The sequence below is a fragment of the Nelumbo lutea genome, chromosome 2, assembly GCF_056320005.1.
Source record: "Nelumbo lutea isolate HS-2025 chromosome 2, American lotus-T2T, whole genome shotgun sequence".
Lineage (NCBI taxonomy): Eukaryota > Viridiplantae > Streptophyta > Magnoliopsida > Proteales > Nelumbonaceae > Nelumbo > Nelumbo lutea.
Window position 1 is genome coordinate 101,151,700 of NC_142685.1, and position 20,606 is coordinate 101,172,305.

Genomic DNA, 20,606 nt, shown 5'->3' on the forward strand with positions numbered 1-20,606 from the left:
AGACTTTGTGTTGGACTTCCTTCCCTTTGGTATAAGATGACTGATATTTTAGTTGGGACTTATGCGAGGATGAATCTTGATCCTAGAAACAAGGGCAATTGGCAAGGTATGTGGGCTCCAAACCCATCTATGGGGTATAGGGTAAATCTAATAGGTCAACTAAGGGGGAGTTCCATGTTGGTTCATGTTGTTGAACACCCACAAAACCATTGGAGGATATTGTCCTACCACAGCCATTTTATATGGTAATTTTAGGGTTTAGGATTAGAGTTTAAAGGTTTAGGTTTTATAGAGCTTTAGGTTTAGTGTTTAGGATTTAAGGGTATAGAGTTTAGATTTTAAGATTAAAGATTTAGAGTTAAGGTTTAGGGCTTAGGTTTTTTTAGTAGAAGAGTTTAGATTTTAGGCTTTAGGCTTTAGATGTAAAAATCAACACGTGGTAGGAGTCAAATCTTGCCCAACAAGTTGGTTCTAGAAATTCATTCTAAAATTATAGTCTTCATAATCTATTAGTAGCCCCTAAAAACCGCAAATTCTGAAATTATATCCCTCCTACTCTATTAGTGGCCCTCTATAAACCTCACCCTGCCCGTGAATTTGAAATGAATCCGCGGTCAGATTCATCCCACCCCTAATAGGGCTAAGAATTCTAAAAATAATCCATTTGGGCAATAATGGGCTTGTTGTGGTTGAGTGGAGTGGGTATCATAATAGCCCATTTATACGTGTTGGGTTTCGTACGGAGTTCAATCTGAACTGAAGCCCAAGACCATGACCACCATCATCCTTACTGTTGATGACTCGGGGTTATTGGTGTTACTGTAACTATGGAGACTGGAGCAGGAGCTAGGCATCAGTACTAGCGTAACTGCTTAATAGGAAGGCGAAGAAGAGAAGAAACCCAAACCCTAGAAATCATGGTTTGCATTAGAAAGGCCACCATTGACGACCTGCTGGCGATCCAGGCTTGCAACCTACTCTGCCTCCCTGAGAATTACCAGATGAAGTACTACTTCTATCACATCCTCTCCTGGCCTCAGCTCCTCTACGTCGCCGAAGACTATGGCGGCCGCATCGTTGGCTATGTTCTGGCCAAGATGGAGGAGGAAAGCACCGAGTGCCATGGTCATATCACCTCCCTTGCTGTTCTCCGTACTCATCGCAAGCTTGGCCTCGCCACCAAGCTCATGACCGCTGCTCAGAACGCCATGGAACAGGTATTCGGTGCTGAATATGTCTCGCTCCATGTCCGCAAGAGCAATCGTGCTGCGTTCAATTTATATACCGAGACGCTCCGTTACAAGATTCATGACATCGAGGCCAAGTACTATGCTGACGGGGAAGATGCCTATGATATGAGGAAGCAGCTGAAAGGAAAGCAGAATCATCACCACCACCATCACGGCGGTTGTTGCTCGGGTGAGGCTAAGAATGAGGAGGTGAAAGCTAATTCTTCTGGATGATGATTGAGGTAATTTGGATTGGGATGATTGGGTTATTGGAATTTTATCACTTTTTGGATTGCTAATTTGTATTTTAGGGTTTTATCGGGTAAACCTGCGCCTGAAGGTTGTCAATTATCTTGATTATCACCATTCAACATTCAAGTAATCGAGATAAACATGCTATGTAATGTAATACTTGACACATGAGAAACTTGAATGAAATAATGACAGTAGTTATATGCTGATGGCAACATCATGTTACATAGAGAAATATTTACAATATTTTATATAAATTATGCTCCTTATCGGGATATGAAAATGAACTTGGAAGGTCAGAATTAGTGGTAATAAGCATGGAAACGTGTTTGGAGACTTTAGATGCTGTTTTTCTTATTAATAGATAGCTCAATCGAGGAAATTTCAACTGGAAAAGAATATTGGGTTTCACTAAATCCAATTTTCTGTTTTTCATCCATTACATTTGTTTTTGTAATGGATGATCCAATTCATTTGTGTGCAATTGCATTGGTTTCAGCCTTTATTTGTGAAGAGGTGGGCTTGGTTTACCAGGCTTATTTGCTTCTTTGATTAAAGGCATCTCCCTCAAAAATGAGATGAAGAGTCTTGACTTTAAACCAAGGTGACACTAAGGATTTCTATCTTTTACGTCATTGCACAAACCTTCAGCTTCAACTAATAAGGAGACTCAAATGCTGGAAGAGCAATTTAAAGAATATATAACCTTGATAACTCAAGATGATCACAAATAGTGTTTTATGTTCTACATCCTTTTTCATCTGTGTTTGTACTTTGGCAATTGCTTGCTCAAATGATCACATCCAGATCATAGTGGGCTTGTTAGATAGGTAACACCATTTGTAACCACTGGCTCAAGGTTTATGAACAATTTCTCGGCAAAGAATAGTATAGCCACAAATTGCATGATGTACTTGAAAGTCAAGCCTGATGAATTCAAGCTCATCATTCCCCTGCATTGAAAAATGTCTTATTCCAAATTCCCAATATATTCCTTGCTTGCAGCTTTCCTTGTTTTTTTTCTTCATGCTTTAGCTAAATTCATCCCATACTTTCTGACATGTATTATCTTCTCTGAAGAAAGTTCAACTCAATGGAGGTAACAAATGATTTTTAGAATTCAAGAATTCTGGATGAGAATGAGCATGTTTAAGGGGTCCCTGTTGCATGTGGTCATATTAAAAGATTTTTTGAATTCTCAATAAACCACAGAGTGCTAAGAATCAGTTTAACATTGATGGGAACCATCTGGTTAATGAAATCTTCAATGAGTTTAAAGTTCAATCAGTTGGATTTTGGTTGACATTGACCAGCTTTACTTGATATATGTCTTACAATTTTTATTGTCCACTTAATGAAATCTTCTCAACTTTCTTGGTATCGATAGTCTTCTTAAGGATCTTTCTTGTCATTAGAAATTATAATTATAAGTTTTGCAAACGCTTCTCTGTTATTCTTTTTTTCTGAAGATTTTGGGTTCAACACATCATTCAGTATGGAAATAATGAGCAAATTTCATTATCTTTTTCTTTTTCTAAAGAAAAAAAAATCAAGTTTATCCATTTAACAATGATTTTGCATTCAATTTCAAAAACGTATGTGCTTCTTGGGATCATAAACATCCTTTGATATTGCACTCACTTTTTAAATGGGTTGCACAAATCAAAGAAAAAATATTAGAGAGAAAGAAGAAAAGAAAAGAAGGAAGTCTCAAGTGTAATAGGGTTTGGAATTAATTTTTTTTCATGCCTTCTGTTCCTTAACTTGAATACTATGATTTTAATTACAATAATGCCCTTACAATTAGAGCCTACTGACTACTGAGTTGCCCAATTGCAAAGACAAATCCACCCTTCCATATACGTTGACATACAATACCAGTAGCAGTTGGAGATAAACCAGCAAAAGTTACATCTTATGAAGCTGACACAACATGCCCGAAATCATAGCAGTTCTAGTGATCCATCCAATTGGAATAACTTAGTACATACTGCCAACCCCGCGTAATCTTGTCCATGGTTACATCCTTGAACACTTTGTCCATTAGAATCCAATATACCACTCTAACCATGAGGAGATCAATTAGAACTCTTGCACACAACTTTCCTTTTATTCAAAATTTTTGCATTTCTTTCTCCCCATAAACTCCATACTACGTGGGTGCATTGCAACATTATTTTCCCCACTTTTGGAGTGTAAATGTGGAACTTGCAAAGAAAGTAACTCAAGAATACTACCAGGTGCAGACCACAGCATCAAACAGGAGGAAAAAGTGGCTCAGTACTTGTTATTTCACATAGGTCATACAAGACTATTTTCCCCATTTTTGCATTTTTTTAAGCATTTCCCCATCATAGGTCATACACGTGATTTCAAAGGAACTAGAAATCAAATTTCTGCTTTAATTATTTATCATATTAATAAAGGTTCTGTTACTAATAAAAAAATTCATGCTTTAAATTTTTCCATAGAAGATAACCTAGATTTTATATTAAATTAGATACAAGAAAGATGTACATCTGGTATACACAAGAATAGGCATCTCTCCTATAGGGAGCCATCACATACAACAAGGTCCTGTGTGCCCCTGCTCTAGCAAGTGCATCAGTGACTGGATTTTAGCTGAAAGATGTGAATATATTCTCAGTGAGGTAGTGCACTAATCTTTTATAGGAGGGGGAAGGAAAACTCTGTACATGAGGCCACCAGGGAGGAGTGGAGGATCTCAATATAATTCCTTCATAGTTGCCTTGGGAGATTCCATTGAATCCCTTGGAGGTGGATTGATGGAGATCCATTAGCTAATGAGAGATATAGTTCCTCCTCTGAGCAATTATACATCACTATTGTCCTCTGAATGTTATCAAAGCTCAGTTTGGATTTTGGAAAGAGTACAAATACAAATATGTACAGTACAAATACATACAAAATAATATAAACTACAAGATTTTGCACTCTCCATATTTGTATTTGTACTCCTTCCTAACTGAGCCCAAGTTGTTGAATTTTGAAATATAGCTGTTACAGTTTTAAATGGACTTAGAACATGAAAGTGTCGAGGGAAACTGGTAAAATTGGGGATGTTCTTATTTCTTACTCCCACTCCACCTAATCAATAACATAGATGTTGATAATAAGCAAAGACAAGGAAAATGATGTTCCTCTGCAAGCCCTGAAACTGAAACTGGCAAGCCAATAAAAGACAAGCGAAACCACAAAGGAATTAACTTAGATAATTTATGCAAACTAACAAGCTTCACCAGTTCACCTATAAATGTAGTGAGACTTTATATCTGTGATTGACTTGATTTTAGATATTTTGTATAATAATTTATGCAAACTAACAAGCTTCACCAGTTCACCTATAAAAAATCTGTAAATAAATAAAAAAGTTTTCTAGTCAATTCAAGTAAGGTTATTCCCTACATGACCTACCCTATTTATGTCACATAGAAGGATGATGTGACTGAGTGGAAATGACCCTCTACATAACAAAAGATAAAGAATAAAAACTCCATCTTTTTCTCATAATAAAAAGTTATTTTTCTTCCACTTGATGGGAGTTGGATTTTCTCCCTTAGTGGCATGTATAATATGATTAAAGTGCAGAATCATTTTCTCCTGCTTCTTTCATGATGAGTTGTCCTCTCAATACGTGGATGAAATGTGATAGGTAGTGATAATTAGAAAATTTCTATGGAGATGTTTATGTATAAAATGTATTTGACTTACACCTTATACATTATCCTCCTTTGGTAGGAGTATTAGTTTCCTGTAAAAAATAGCAATTTTGTGATTTGTGAAGGGGACTTTTTATGGGTCACGTACCGAGTTTCTTTCCCCCTGCTGTTCTGAAGAGTCGCATACTGGGGGTTAAATTACAATTGGTCAACTTCCAGAAATGTAAATTAAAAGTACAATCAAATAAAGGAATCAAGCTTGGGTCATATGGGCTTGCTTTAGGATTTAGAGAAAGAATTTCAATATTCAACAAACGACAAATACTAACAGGTAGCAGTTAAACACCTATAATGCTGAGAGCTTTTAATATTTTCAGATGATGCATAATCTTTTCTTCTTCTTTCTTGAAAAATTCAGTTGATTCATAATCTTGACATCAGGTCGATGTGCTAAATGTTCAAGCTTCCTTTTGCATAGACAAGGTGGAATGTTATGTTGTGGTTTTCTTTCTGAACAATTTCCTTTTCTTTTCAAATTGACCGATCAGGGATAATGCTGTTGAATTGAAGAAAGCTCCATTTGTTCCACAGTTACGCAATGAACTTTGAGGAAAGAGTTGAACATGGGCCAAACTTTCTGTAGAACAAATTAGTATAAAAAGGAGTATGTTTTTCAAGAAATATATTGATTTTGAGATGCATAAGCTGTTCATTGAATAATTGCTCCCGACTCCTGAGTTGAGGAGAGTTTCAAGTTTAGAGTGAAGAAATGTTTCCCTATTTCGATTTACAAAATATAATAGATTCTATATGCTCTGTGTTGTGGAAAGTATTTTTCTGCCATATTATTGTCATATATATTTTCTATTTTGTCGGTTATGTCAAGAGAAAGCAGGGGATGGTCCCATCCTTCAATATTCCTGCTTTTATTGAAAGAACCCATTTAGATGATTTGTTAGCTCCTGCCTCTAGTTTTCTGTTTGGGTTGCGATTCAATGGCAGGCTGCAGGCCCCTCAAATAAAAAGCGTCCACTCTCACAAGACCTCGATAGGTTAAAAGATTCTTTCAATTGTTGCTGGCTAATTCTATATTTGGATTTTCTCATTAACGTGAGGAATTGGCTATATATATATATATATTTTCCAATGTAATGCTTTTGTATTTGAGAAGGAACATGTGATATGAGCATCACAGGAGGTTAACATGCAATGGTGATAGATTAGACATCACATAGGGAATTTTCATTAGAAAGTTTTATTTGTTTAATTCAGTGAGGAATATCTTATTTCATCAACAAAGGTTCACAGTATTGGATTGGAAATGAGATCAGAAAGGCAACTTTTTGATAAATCCAGTTGATGCATGATGTTGACCTTGGGTTGATGTTCTAAAGGCTATTTAAACTTCCATTTGCATAGATATTGCCATATTGATGATGTAAGAATTGTAGTTGATTGGTTCATCCAATCTGATTGGTCTTGTATATTCAAAAACTTAAGGCTGTTCGTTTGAGAAACATACGCAAAACCGGTACATTTATGTACTCCCGTTCAGGTTTGTAGGCATTTGTCTCCAATACATTTCTGCATCGTAAAATGGTGGGAAGTTGTATTTTCTGACAGTTTCGTTTTGACAAATCGATACATTTCCGAATTATTTTTGTAGGTTTGCGCTTACTATTTGTTGGCCACGTACCAATATTTTGTGATGTAAAATTTTTTTGGCTAAGTATCTCATTATTTGACCCGGTGGTGATGTGCCTTGGTGGTGAACTACTTGGTGGCGAACTGTTTGGTGGCAAACTGCCTGGTGGCGAGCTCTCTGGTGGCGAGCTCCTTGGTGGCGAATTGCCTAGTGGCGAGCTCCCTGGTGGCGAACTGCCTGGCGGAGAGCTACCTGGTGGCGAACTCCCTACTAGGTAGCCTGTGACTTAGAGAATAGTGGGGCTCCCTGGTGCAGCGCAACCCGACTACCCTCTACATGAGGTGGTTTTCTTTCCTTTGTAGGCAGTGGAAGCTGAGGGACCTACAAGAACTTCATCTTTTCCTCATCTTTGTAGGCGGCGGGAACTGAGGGACCTACGGGAACTTCATCTTTTCCTCTTCTTTATAGGCGGCGGGAGCTGAGAGACCTACAAGAACTGAATCAGAGGACCCGGGGGTATTTTTCCGCCAAGGGCTCTCTGACGTTTTAGTTAGCTCTCTGATTGTAGAGAGCTTTAAAGATAATATTGGAGAAACGAGAGAGCTAGAGAGCAGGGATTACCTCCACATTTTTTCCATCCCCCTCCCCTTTGGGGGGTGAGGTCCTTATATACCGGAGTCCTCACGGGTTAGGTGGGTGAAAAGCCTCCAAACGGTAAGACTCGTCACATCCCGTCAGAACAGGGGTACGGTGGTGAACTCCTCGAGGGCGTCAGGCTGGCGCTTGTGTCAGGCGGCTAAGTCGGCGCATGGGCCAAGTTATTAGGGCGACGCCTGCGTCAGCTGACGGGTCGGTGTCTGGGCCAGGTTGTCAGGTTGGCGCCTATGTCAGTCGGCGGGTCAATGTCTGGCCAGGTTGTCAGGTCAACGCCCGTGTCAGTCGACGGGTTGGTTTCTAGGCCATGTCATCAGGCAGGAGATCTTCCTACGATACGCCAAACTACTCCTGTACTGAGCTTCTCTACAAGTGACGAACTGCCTATGGCGAGCTGTCTGCGGCAAGCTGCTTATGGCGAGCAGTGGCATGCTACTTATGGCGAGTTGCCTGTGGCGGGCTGCCATGGCGAGCTGCCTGTGGCGAGCTGCCTATGGCGAGTTGCCTGTGGCGGGCTGCCTATGGCGAGCTGCCTGTGGCTAGCTGCCTATGGCGAGTAGTGGAATGTTGCTTATGGCGAGCTGTCTGTGGCGAGCTGCCTATGGTGAGCTGCCTGTGGCGAGCTGCCTGTGGCGAGCTGCCTACGGCGAGCTACCTGTGGCGAGCTGCCTATGGCAGTTGCCTGTGGCTAGTTGCCTGGAGGCCATACTTAGTGGGCATGAGGTGCCACGTGTCACAATTCCACTGGAGGGCCAAATCTGCCCTCAAATAGCCCCCCACTCCCGAGCTGAGAGTAACTCAACGAAGGGAGTAGATTTCTTTTGGTTCGTAAGTCGACGAGCTAGTAAGTGCTGATCTAATTCCTAGTGTGGCCCATAGGCTTTGGGAGTGACTCATAGTCTACTCTTCTTTGACTTTTGCCCGTGCCAGAGAGGCGACCAGGTCTTAAACAGTAATGTGGCCCGTAGGCTTTGGGAGTGACTTGTAGTTTACTCTCTTTTGACTTTGCCCGTACCGGAGAGGCGACTGGGTCTTAAGTAGTAATGTGGCCCATAGGCTTTGGGAGTGACTCGTAGTCTACTCTTTTTTGACTTTGCTCGTGTCGGAGAGGCGACCAGGTCTTAAGTAGTAATGTGGCCCGTAGGCTTTGCTTGTGTGGTGTCAAACTATGATTGTACTACATCAACTTCGTAATGCCGGTCACCCACTCCTACAAGAATCTACTAGGAGCTCGACCTTCGGGGGCAACACTACCAACTTTAGGTCGCCAGCTCACACGGGAGCCTTGGAAGGCTCGACCGGTAAGGACACCTATGTAGTCGGTTGGCCGCCAACTCATGCGGAAGCCACAAAGAGCTCATCTTTGTAGGGGGACCTTGCAGAGAGGACTGATGAGGCATTATCTGAAATGAAAGTAAGGTTGGTAGAGCTACTTAGTCTGTTAGCTCCCTGCATAGTCTTTGAGTTCATAAAAGATGCAAACTATAAAGCGATAGCTTCGATTTCTAAAACGTGAGGATTTAGCTTTTGTAAGATGAGAACTTAGCTTTTTGTAGCGTTTTCCCATAGACGACGCCAATTGATGTAGTCGTTTCTGGCCACGTACCAATGTTTTGTGATGTAAAAGTTTTTTGGCTAAGTACCTCGTTATTTGACCCGGTGGTGAGTTACTTGGTGGCGAACTGCCTGGTGGAGAATTGCCTGGGGGCGAATTGCCTAGTGGCAAACTGCCTGGTGGCAAACTGCCTGGTGGCGAACTACCTGGTGGCGAACTGCCTAGTGGCGAGCTCCCTGGTGGCAAACTCCCTGGTGGCGAACTGCCTGGTGGTGAGCTCCCTGGTGGCGAATTGCCTGGTGGCAAACTGCCTGGCGGAGAGCTACCTGGTGGCGAACTGCCTGGTGGTGAGCTCCCTGGTGGTGAATTGCCTGGTGGCAAACTGCCTGGCGGAGAGCTACCTAGTGGCAAACTCCCTACTAGGCAGCCTGTGACTTAGAGAATGGTGGGGCTCCCTAGTGCAGCACGACCCGACTGCCCCCTGCATGAGGTGGTCTTCTTTCCTTTGTAGGCAGTGGGAGCTAAGGGACCTGCAAAAACTCCATCTTTTCCTCCTCTTTGTAGGTGGCGGGAGCTGAGGACCTGCGGGAACTCCATCTTTTCCTCCTCTTTGTAGGCGGCAAGCTGAGAGACCTGCGAGAACTGAATCAGAGGACCCGGGGGTATTTTCCTGGTGGGGGCTCTTCGATGCTTAAGTTAGCGCTTTGATTGTAGAGAGCTTTGAAGATAATATTGGAGAAACGAGAGAGGTAGAGAGCAGGGATTACCTCCACATTTTTTCCATCCCCCTCTCCTTTGGGGAGTGAGGTCCTTATATAATGGAGTCCTCGCGGGTTAGGTGGGTGAAAAGCCTTCAAACGGTAAGACTCGTTACATCCCGTTAGAACCGGGGTACGGTGGTGAACTCCTTGAGGTCGTCAGGCTAGCGCTTGTGTCAAGCGGCCAAGTCGGCGCTTGGGCCAGGTTATCAGGGCAGTGCCTGCGTCAACCGGCGGGTCGGTGTCTGGGCCAGGTTGTCAGGTCAGCACCTATGTCAGTCGGCAGGTCAGTGTCTGGCTAGGTCGTCAGGTCAGCGCTCGTGTCAGTCGGCGGGTCGGTGTCTAGGCTAGGTCGTCAGACAGGAGATCTTCCTACGATACGCCAAACTACTCCTGTACCGAGCTTCTCTACAAGTGATGAACTGCCTATGGCGACCTGTCTGCGGCAAGCTGCTTATGGTGAGCTGCCTGTGGTGAGCTGCCTAAGGCGAACTGCCTGTGGTGAGCTGCCTATGGCAAGCTACCTGTGGCAGCTGCCTGTGGCGAGCTGCCTATGGCAAGCTACCTGTGGCAGTTGCCTGGAGGCCATACTTAGTGGGCATGAGGTGCCACGTGTCACAATTCCACTGGAGGGCCAAATCTGCCCTCATCATTGCCCACTCTGAACCACCCGCCCATCGGAGATGGTGACCTTCCTCTCATACAAAATTGGTAACAGATCTACCATCGTTTTCGCAAATCTGAGTTATGTATCAATGGTAGATAACAGATCTAACTTCGGTTTTTATTTTTTGCACCTAGTTACACTTCAGATTTTACATTATTTTCTACTTTCAACGTTTCAGGTAAACCCCATTTGCAGATCTGAAAGCATACCCACTATTGTCCCTCTGTTTTTTTTTTTTTTTTTTTTTTTTGAACTAAGTACACACGATCATTCGAAAATTGTTACGAAAAAGAGGGTAGAACTATCCTCTGTCTCTATTTTTTTTTTTATTATTTTATTATTTTATTTTGAGATGCATGCAAACCAACACACTAAACTTGGTTTTTTTAGCGAATGAAACTCTGATTTGAATGTATATGATGATCATAACATGTATTCGATAACTCTGATCAATGAAAGGAACTCTGTTTAGTGTAGAAAAATCTAGTTGGTAATCTTTTTTTTTTTTTTTTTTTTTTTGTAGTATATATGTAAGTATGTAACTCCCTCATTTCGCATTACCAGAAATGTATTCGATAACGGTATAATCTTGAGTAGAGCATTTAATCAAAAGAGATGAAAACGGTTCATTTTGGCGCTAAGTGAAGCAGAGCAAATCATTTTCGCGGTGGATATAGCATTTAATGTTTGCTTTGATGCATTCTTCCAAACGCCAGCGAAAATGTACAGGTGTTTCAGTGTATGCTTGATTAGAAACAAACAGCAACAGTACAAAATGGGCTCAGAAATGTTAACCCAGTTTGCATTCGTTAACCGATCTGGGGGCTGTTGTGCATTTTACATATTTGTATTTGTATGGCAAACAAACGCAGCCTGAATATCAGAGTTATATTGAATGTATCACTTTAATTTTAGATGAACGGAGCCAAATGCGTTTTAAAATCGAATCGGACAATGAATCAGTCAGGGGTCTGGTTCCTGGGTTGAATGGTCCGACTATTTGAATTGAATGGTTGGCCCCGTTTTGACAAAAAATAGAAAATTAAAAAAAAAAATGGCCAAATGGTTGGACTGTTTGAACGGTTTGACCGCACGAGTCAGCGGTTTGTTGACCAAATCAATGGTTTTTGGCGAAATAATGGGAACCAATCAGCTGACCGGTTCTCGGTTTGTTGGCCTGGTCCGGTTTTGTAAACCATGAGAGAAACTTTTCTCTTACCATATGGACACGTTAGGTAAACACAATGAGTACGTAATTTCTGTCAAAAAAAATAAAAATAAAAAATAATGAAAAAGGAAAACCTAAATGTATTGGGAGTCGGGACACTTATGTTTTATCGTTTTTATTTTTAATTACTTTAACAAAGATAATAAAATAATGAATAATTTCTGTCTAACATGATTACTATATTGGGATCCAATGAATAATGGTACAGTGCTATCCAACGTTTTAAACTTTATTAATTATTATAAAATAACTTTTTAAATATTATTAATATGAGGGCACATGTAACAATATGTGATCAAAATTAAACTTATGATTTGAATGAACCAAAACCAAAGCAAATATCCCCTATTATTAATAGCATAGATTATTATTATGAGAACTCATCGAGGCATCTTTGGTTCTGTTCGGCATGGATGCTTTCACAAACATTATGTTTTACCAATTTGACACATCCGAAAAATGGTATTTCATCTGTTGCTTGCTATGCTGTGTCATGTTATGTACACTGTCGTGTTCACTCCTGATTGGTCATGTAGAGCTTTACACAGTGTAGCATGCAGCATACCCGGGCTCACATGTTTTTTGGAAAATGTCACTACAATGGTTATGTTTAGGGTTTCCGAAGAAGAATTCATCTTCAATCACAAAGAATAAATAAATAATAATGATGTTTCTTGAACAAATTGTCAAGGATCAAAGAGGAATTTGATATATAGTTGTTTTATTGGCTGTGGGATCATAAATGTAAGCTAGGTATTGAATGGTTGTGGACCACATACATTTTAAAATGTCTAAATACCCTTCTGGATGATTTTATCTTTATCAGACTTCAAGATAATAGAGGAGCATTGTTTTCTTAATTTGAACAGTGGGAACACTCTCTCATAAGATTAGGGTTAGCAACGAGAATAATTTAGAAGGGTAATTTTGGAATTTAAAAAGCTTTAATACATAATAGTCAAGTGAAGCACCTAGAGTTTACCAAAAAGAATATGTACGACCAATTCCTGATTCTTTTATGAAACGCAATAATCCAGACAAACTATTTGTTTGACAGAGCTCAGCCTAAGCCGTGTCTAAGGGCCCCTTGAACGCATACCCAACTGAGGGCTCAAATGTTCGTTCATTACTTCAATGCTTCAATTCAATGAGGCCTTCTTTCCGGAACTGGAAGGAGTGTAATATAATGTACTCGAAGGGCAGATTTGTCTTTGCGTGTATGGGACCAACTGGTGCTCACATCGTTTAATTCATGGATGAATCACTTACCAAGACGCCAAATCTCCAACTTTCTTCCCTTCTTCTCCCATTTGTTTGCATCCATTGAGAGGGTAGAGCAATCCAGTCCTTGCGTCCAGATTATGGGGTCCACTTTTTGCCAGGCTTTAGATGGGGTTGGAGCAACCAAGAAATTTCAACTTCCAACCACCTCTCCATATGAACGAAATACCAGAGAATCACTGCCCCAATCACAAAGCGCCACGTCATCATGCCATGTGGACCTTACATGTACAGTGTTGACATGTATCAAGATTGGCCTTCACGAGTAGAACTGTAGACAGTTGAAACTCAGTTTTAGAAGTTAACTAGATAGTCTCCTCTTCTCGCGTGGTCAGACCAGACGTGACGACTTATTAGAGAGGAGTAGACCGATCGAGTAGACTTGCAAATCGACGATTATCCACATACAGATAATAACATCGAAACAATTTAGCCCCTCTCCCTTCCCCCTTTCTTCTCTCCCTTCAACTGCCTTCTGCAAATCGACGCTGTGAAGAAGAATCTCCGGCATGAATGAAGCAAATCACAGTTTCTCATATACAACTAGAGTGAAGAATTAAATCACACACAGCCTAGACGATTACCCACGTACAGATAATAACATCGAAACAATAACAAAACTCAAGAACTTCATGACCCATATGAAAGATCTAACTAATAAACATTCTGAATAAGCGAGAGAGAGAGAGAGAGAGAGAGAGAGAGAGAGAGAGAGAGAGAAAGAGATTGGAGATGTTATCATCAAGATTATGCACATGGGTTCTCGACCACAGATAGCTCCTCATCGTCGCTCCTGAAGACCAAGTATCCAACGGAGAGACCCAACACGACGGCAATGAAAACACCTCCATTGAACGACATGACAGCCAGCATCAACATGTACCCCACCGCGGAATTGGTCCCAAACATCACGGCCACCAAGAACTTAGCGGATTTCCTCCACCGGCTGCTGGCGACGAACCCGGGATTGAGGAGAGCAGTGTGCATGGGCTGCGATGACACGACCAAGGGCTTCTTTCCAGCGGCGAAGAGCTTCAAGCGGAGGCGGCGGTCTTCCATGGACTGGTAGACGACGGAGACGAGGAAGCAGAGGAGGAGGGTGAGGGAGTAGCTGGCCCAGGAGTCGGTGTTCCAGGAATCAAACAGGATGGTCACATTTTTGCTCCAGTAGAAGGTCATGTGCATCATCGTGGCAGGGTTTAGCGAGGCAAGAAATTAACGAAAGCGAATGAAATGCAGAGACTGAATCACGTAGGGGTAGAAAGTTCAGAAACGAAAGAGAAGAAATTGTGAGAGTCGCGTAGGGGGAAAAGCAACGAAACTAGTACGACTGTAGTAGAATTCAATTAATTAATATCATACATGCGTACAAGGTTCGGTTATCGGTGTCCTTTGGGAAGTAGAAGTAGGGCTATCCTAGTCCAACACCTACAGACTTTGAAAGTCCGATGTATGATTGGACACTACTGGATCCGAGTGCCTCGGATTTGGGTGTTATAGTTATAGTCTGCATTGGTCCGATTAAAATTATATAAATTGAATAGTTTATGTTTGTAAAAATTTATTTCATATGCACAAGTGAAAATGTAATAATTTATTTTTTTCAATTTTTCACTTTTTCAAATTTTAGGCATAATAAGTCCAACTCAGATTAAATCCAAATTGGATCAGAGTCGAACATAATCGGATTTGACACAGCTAAATCCGGTCTTTATTTGATCCGATCAAAGTTCTACTTGAGATTAAGGGTGTCAATGAAACGGTTTTGGACTAGACCTCATTCATCCAAAATCAATTTGGACAGATTGGGCGAATCAATAATATATATTGGATTGGACCAATTCAATTCAAAATATTTATTAGATTAAATTGGACTTGTCCTTCCATAATAAATTTTATTGGATTGGGTTAGATTATCCATTGATATAAGATAAGATAGGTGTCAATAGATTGGGTTTGGATTGAAATCAATCTAAATTAAAACAATTTTGAATAGATTGGATGATCCAGACATTGAATTGGATTGGTCTAAAATGGTCTAAAATTTTCGTTGAATTGGATTGGACCTTATTCATTTGTAGTAGATCGGATTGGACCAAATTCGATCCAATTGAAACCCCTACTTAAGATTGATTCTGCGTTCACCTGAAACACCTAATATAATTGGAAGCAAAATTTGAACATAGGTGTCCTTTTCTTAGTGGACAACTAATAAGGGAATTGGAATCGTTCCTTAGCTAGCACGCTTCAGTGCCTCATTCAACATTTCCCCATAAATAATAATAAGGGTAAAATACAAAAAACCTTTCACGAAATTTCTGACAATCATAAAAACATTTTTTATATTTTCATTTTAACACAAACTTCCCCTCTATTTTTTAAAAATGTTAAAGAGATAGATCAATTTTTTACTTTTTACGAATTAATGTGCATCTATTTTTAATAAAATAGCCCTGTTCATCTTCTTGACGAATTCTCGTTGCCCGATTTCCCAGTGTCTCCGCTTCACCGGTCACAACGTTAATGGTACATCGGTCCATTTATAACCAGAAAATTTTCCGCCTCACACCGACGTCTAATGGATTCTTAATAAATACTGTGGAGGAGATGGATAAGATTGGGCTCGACTATTTCAGAAGGAAAACAACCCGAAAGGTTTGGCCGAGTGGTCCTACTTTTTCTTGCTTCATGAACAAACCTCGTGTCAATCAAGCAGACGATACCATAAGGAATATCTATGTCAAATGGTTTGAAGCTCATCCTGTGAATTCAGTTCTATACGTATCCTTTGGTTCTCATAGCAATATTTGTGGATGAAGGAAGATTTGGCCCGATCTTATAGTTACGTGACACGTGGCAAAATCGACAGATCGACACAAAAGTACGCTTAAGGTGCGAGCATTAAGGGGAGGAACTAGCAGCGGACCGAACTCCCCTACTAGCAGTTCGAACTCTCTACTAGGAGTCCAAACTCTCCCTTAGGCCCCAAGCCACTCAAGGGACAGAAACCTGAATTGGCCTGCCTTATAGCAGTTCATGACACACCCCACCAAACCGGCCTGCCTTGTAGCAGTTCGGGACACACCCCACCGAACTGGTCTGCCTTATAGCAGTTCGGGACACACCTCATCGAACTGGCCTGCCTTGTAGCAGCACGGGACTCACCTCACCGACACTCAAGACTTCACCTCCAGGACACCAAACCGTATCACGCCTGACACCAAGGAAGTTTGTACCCAGGGGCAGCGCACCTGACTAACTTGGGATCTGACGCTTGAACGGCCGCACTTCAAACGGCCACCTGCCACCACCACCTGACACCGCTATCTCCAGTTATAGAGACGGCTCCGACAAGGAGCAGTGGCAGTTCTGTCCCCGCAGAAAGGATGACACCCGAACTGTCAGAAACAGAGATAATCATACCCGACCTGACAGAGGCCTCGGAGTGAGTGCGCGAAGTGGTTATAAAAGGCCCCCTAACCCCAACAACAAGGTATGTGAACTATGCGCCATCTGGTCTTTACTTTGCCTTTGAGAAAATACTAACTTGAGATTCGGAGTTATCACACCGGGTTCCCCCTGGAGTTCCCTCATCTTCTCCGTTTCAGGATCCCCGTTGCTTCAGTCAGAGGCAGAATCGTTGACAGCTAAGACCGGCCGGATTGCGCTCCATCAATTGGCGCCGTCTGTGGGAAAGCTTCTAAAAGCCTTACTCTAAATCTCTCTTACCTACTCTTCCAAAAACCCCCCAACACCCATGGCTTCCTCCAACAATGTCGGACGTGGAATAGAAACGGCCACCACCTGAGAGCAACTCCAAGCTCCCGTGGTGTGCATTGGGCAGTTCACCATCCCTCTTTCAATGGATGGAATCCCCAGTTTGAATGTGCCACAAGCAATGGCACCCTTGAACCTTCCTTTGTCGAACACCCCTCTTCCACTCCCTATTGAAACAAACTTCGCTGAACCAACTGCTGTCCCACTAGCGACCCGCCAGAACCAGTTGGACGACCTAATGCAATGCATGGGGCAATGCAAGCCCAAATGCAACAATTCTAGCAGCACCAACTCCAGCAACACCAGGCACTACACCACCTCTCCCAACACCATTATCAGCAGCAGTTTCCTCAGCTACCCCTAAACCAATCACTGCTTCCTCCCCGGTACCCTATTTCAAAGCCGGTTAAGGCCTCCCCTCAAGGTGGGCGACCTCACCGAGGAGAAGCTTCCCAACCCTAGAACCCCCCTAATAGCCATGCCTCATCCTCAGGCCGAAAGCAGAGAAAAATCACCCCCACCCCAAAGCTCGCAGGCGGGTCAAGAACCTCGCCCACAAAGTCACCTCGACACTCCAAGCCCGAGTTCCCACTCACGGAGAACTGGTTCAGCACCCTAGCAGTAGACCAAAATTCCGAGCTCATCGAGCTTGGCAACACGGAGGTCAGCAGCGCCAACACCAGGCCCGCTCAAAGAAGGCGCCGGCGAAGTCGCCAAACTGCTACCCGTGTCCTACCCGAGCTCAGAGGCATGGAAGAGACGAGCTCGGACTAGGTAAAAACTATCCCAATTCTCTCAGTTCCTTCCCCCCTTTCATCAGAACTTCTGGCAGTCCCCTTATCCAGAGACTTCAAACTTTCGTCTCTGGACAAGTATGATGGGTCCTTTGACCCCAACGACCACGTCAACGTGTTTCAGTCACAAATGCACCTCGCTAGGTCCAGTGAGTCATGCATGTGTGTGGCCTTCACCACCACCTTCAAGGGGTGGCCCACACCTGGTACTGGAACCTAGCTTCCGGGTCAATAAGAAGTTGGGCCCAGTTCGTGCAGATCTTCACCGCACACTTTGTTACCAGCAAGCGGTGCCCCCGAACTGAGGAAAATATCTTCAGGGTAATCCAAAGGGAAGGAGAGTCCATCCGGAGTTACATCAAGCAGTTCAATGAAACATGCTTGCATATACCACGGTTAGACCCTGCAGTACAGCTCGCAGTGGCCAAAAGAGGGGTAACGCACAAAGAATTCAAATGGCACATGGTGGCCAGCCAGCCAGCAACCATGGCCGATTTCCTCAAGCTCGCAGACAAGTTCATGAGAACAGAGGAAGAAATCACCCAAAGAACCAAAGGCGGGGTCGAGAAAAGAAAAAGAGAAGGCAAGCCCTCCCAGGCGACAGAAGAAGCTAGGCCCGTCAGGCAAAGCCAACCCAGCCGTCCCGAACTCCCTCAGCAGTTCGGACGGATTACACGCCGTTGAACACAAGGCGGACCGAGATCTTGATGACGATCAAGGACGCCCCCTATATAAAGTGGCCACCTCGCCTAAAGAGTAATCCAAACGAGAGAAATAAAAATTTATACTATAGTTTTCATAAAGATCACGGTTATAGCACCGAACAATGTAACAATCTCTAGGATGAGATAGAGGGACTCATCCGTCGCGGATACTTGAGAAATTTTGTACATAATGACAATAATAATAAAGCAGGTCGGCAAGGGGAGCACGGAAAGGATGCCCCCGAGTCCAGCAGCAGACCGACCGAAGCCTTGCAATGACCTCCCCCAGAAGAGAGGCCAGTTCGGGGAACCATCCACGTGATAGTGGGCGGTTCGGTAGTAGTAGGTTGCACTTCGGCAACAACACGAACGTGAGTTCGCGAGGCGGCCCGAGAGGAGCAGAAACCTCCAAAGAGGCTGAAGACGGAAGAACCAATCTTTTTCATAGAAGACGACGCGCGAGGTGTTCACTATCCCCACGATGACGCACTCATCATAAAACTAAGGATCAGCGACTTCGAAGTCCAGCGCGTACATGTGGACTCAGGCAGTTCGGCGGACATCCTCTTCAAATCAGCGTTTGACCAACTACAGTTGCAGAGAAGCAAGTTGAAGCCCGCGCACACTCCTCTGGTGGGTTTCAGCGGAGAGAAAGTCAGGCCCCTGGGGAAGATAACAGTACATGTGGAAGTCGGCACATGGCCTTGCGCGGAAGACTCAATCACGATTTCCTGGTGGTCGCGACCCCCTCCCCATACAACGCCATAATAGGGCGGCCAATTACGCATATTCTGCGGGCAGTGGTCTCCACCTACTATCTAGCAATGAAGTTCCCCACGGACTTCGGTGTGGGGGTAGCGCGGGGCGACCGGCTTGAGTCCTGTAAATGCTATGTTGCCACCCTAAAGGGAAAAACCAAGGCAGCCGACGACCTCGAACTGGAGCGGGGCAATGTAGTCCTCAATGGCCTTCTTCTTGGCATCTTCAATACCTTGGGAAAAGATCTGCGTTTTCTCCCTGATGTCCTCCTTAAGATATTCGACCTGATGCTGCAGGTCCAACCTCAGGTCCGCCATATGCTTCACGACTACCCCCATGGCCTCGGCATCCCGTTGAGACATTGTCTGCCTGGCCATAGCAACGCAAGTAGCCTCTTCGGCAGCATGAGCGGCCACCTCAGCAGCTCGGGTATTTGCCTCGGTGGCATGAAAAGCCTCTTCGGCAGCATGAGCGGCCACCTCAGCAGCTCGCGCCTGTCGCGAGCTCCTCTCCACCTGGGCCGCTAAGGTGTGAATAGAAGAGTTCACCTACCAAAAGAAACAAGTGAGCGACAACAGCAAGAAGGATAGAAAACGAAGAAAGGCAGACGAAATCTGACTTACCACCATAGCATGAGTTACGGCATGGCAGGCGACCTGATTCAAGGGAATATCGGTCCACGCCGCGATCTCCTCGGGGAAAGTGGCCTCCCTACTCTTCTGAAGAGCGTAGTTCGGCGACAACACGCTCCTAAACTCCCCTTGAGCTCCTGAGCCCGAGGGCCCAGCCTGCATATAGGCAGACCCAAAGTAAGCAAGAGCACTAGAGTAGGCGGGAGCACCCGTGTGAGTGGTCTCGGCGTAAGGGGCCCCTGCCGTTTCCCGCATCGGAGGAGCCACCTCGGGCTCCCTGGGCAGATCCTCCGGCGTGTGGCCTAGAACTTGAGACTCCTCATCCTAGGGTAGCTCGGTACGAGTTCGCTTGGCGACCCGCTTCCTCCTCTTCATGCCTTGGAACAGGCACCCCCCACGAGTCCTCTATGAGTCCATCACACCTGCAGAAAAGAGTTCGGCATCAGAAAAATGAAGGAACAAAGCGAGCAAGAAACCTCTGAGCAAGGAACCTACCCGAACTTAGACCGGCCGCAATAAGCTTGGCCTCCGTTAGGTACCGATGGCACTTTAACCCCTGCCGTGCCCATTGCTGGAGGCCCTTCACCATCTCTTTATCGAGAGTGACACCAGAGTCAGGAGCAGCCTCCCCTCACCCGGTCTGAAAAGGCCACCCTTGTGCACTTCGCACCCCAAAGTAGTCCCGCTTCCACGCTGGGACCTTGTTGGGAAGTTCATGCAGAAGCTTAAAACCTGAGCGATGAGACAGGTAATACGCCCGCCTACCCCCGAGAAGAGAACCCGCTTGTTTCTTGAGCATTAAAATGGAGGAGAATATCTCCAAGTCTAAAGAGAAGTTTTGTTTGCAAAAAAGGGAGAGTGTCCCCACCAAGTTCCGAATAGAGTTCGGATGAAGCTGGCCAATGGTAATGCCGAAGTGGTTTATGACCTCGACGAGAAGGGGGTGGGAAGGCAATCGCAGCCCCGTAGTGAGCTGCTCCCGAAAAATCAT

At 43.8% G+C, this 20,606-nt stretch overlaps 2 protein-coding genes across 2 annotated transcripts; one reads left to right on the plus strand and one right to left on the minus strand.

The window, feature by feature from the left end:
- Positions 1 to 666: 666 nt before the first annotated feature.
- Positions 667 to 5,990, plus strand: LOC148872344 (N-terminal acetyltransferase A complex catalytic subunit NAA10-like). The gene is made up of 2 exons (XM_088972163.1): positions 667 to 1,471; positions 5,710 to 5,990. Exon 1 carries the CDS (start codon positions 918 to 920, stop codon positions 1,461 to 1,463), a length of 546 nt encoding a protein of 181 aa, XP_088828289.1. The 5' UTR covers positions 667 to 917; the 3' UTR covers positions 1,464 to 1,471; positions 5,710 to 5,990.
- A 7,706-nt stretch (positions 5,991 to 13,696) lies between these two features.
- Positions 13,697 to 14,137, minus strand: LOC148872345 (copper transporter 5.1-like). The gene has a single exon (XM_088970118.1). The coding sequence runs from the start codon at positions 14,135 to 14,137 to the stop codon at positions 13,697 to 13,699; it is 441 nt and encodes a 146-aa protein (XP_088826244.1).
- Between the last annotated feature and the right edge of the window lie 6,469 nt (positions 14,138 to 20,606).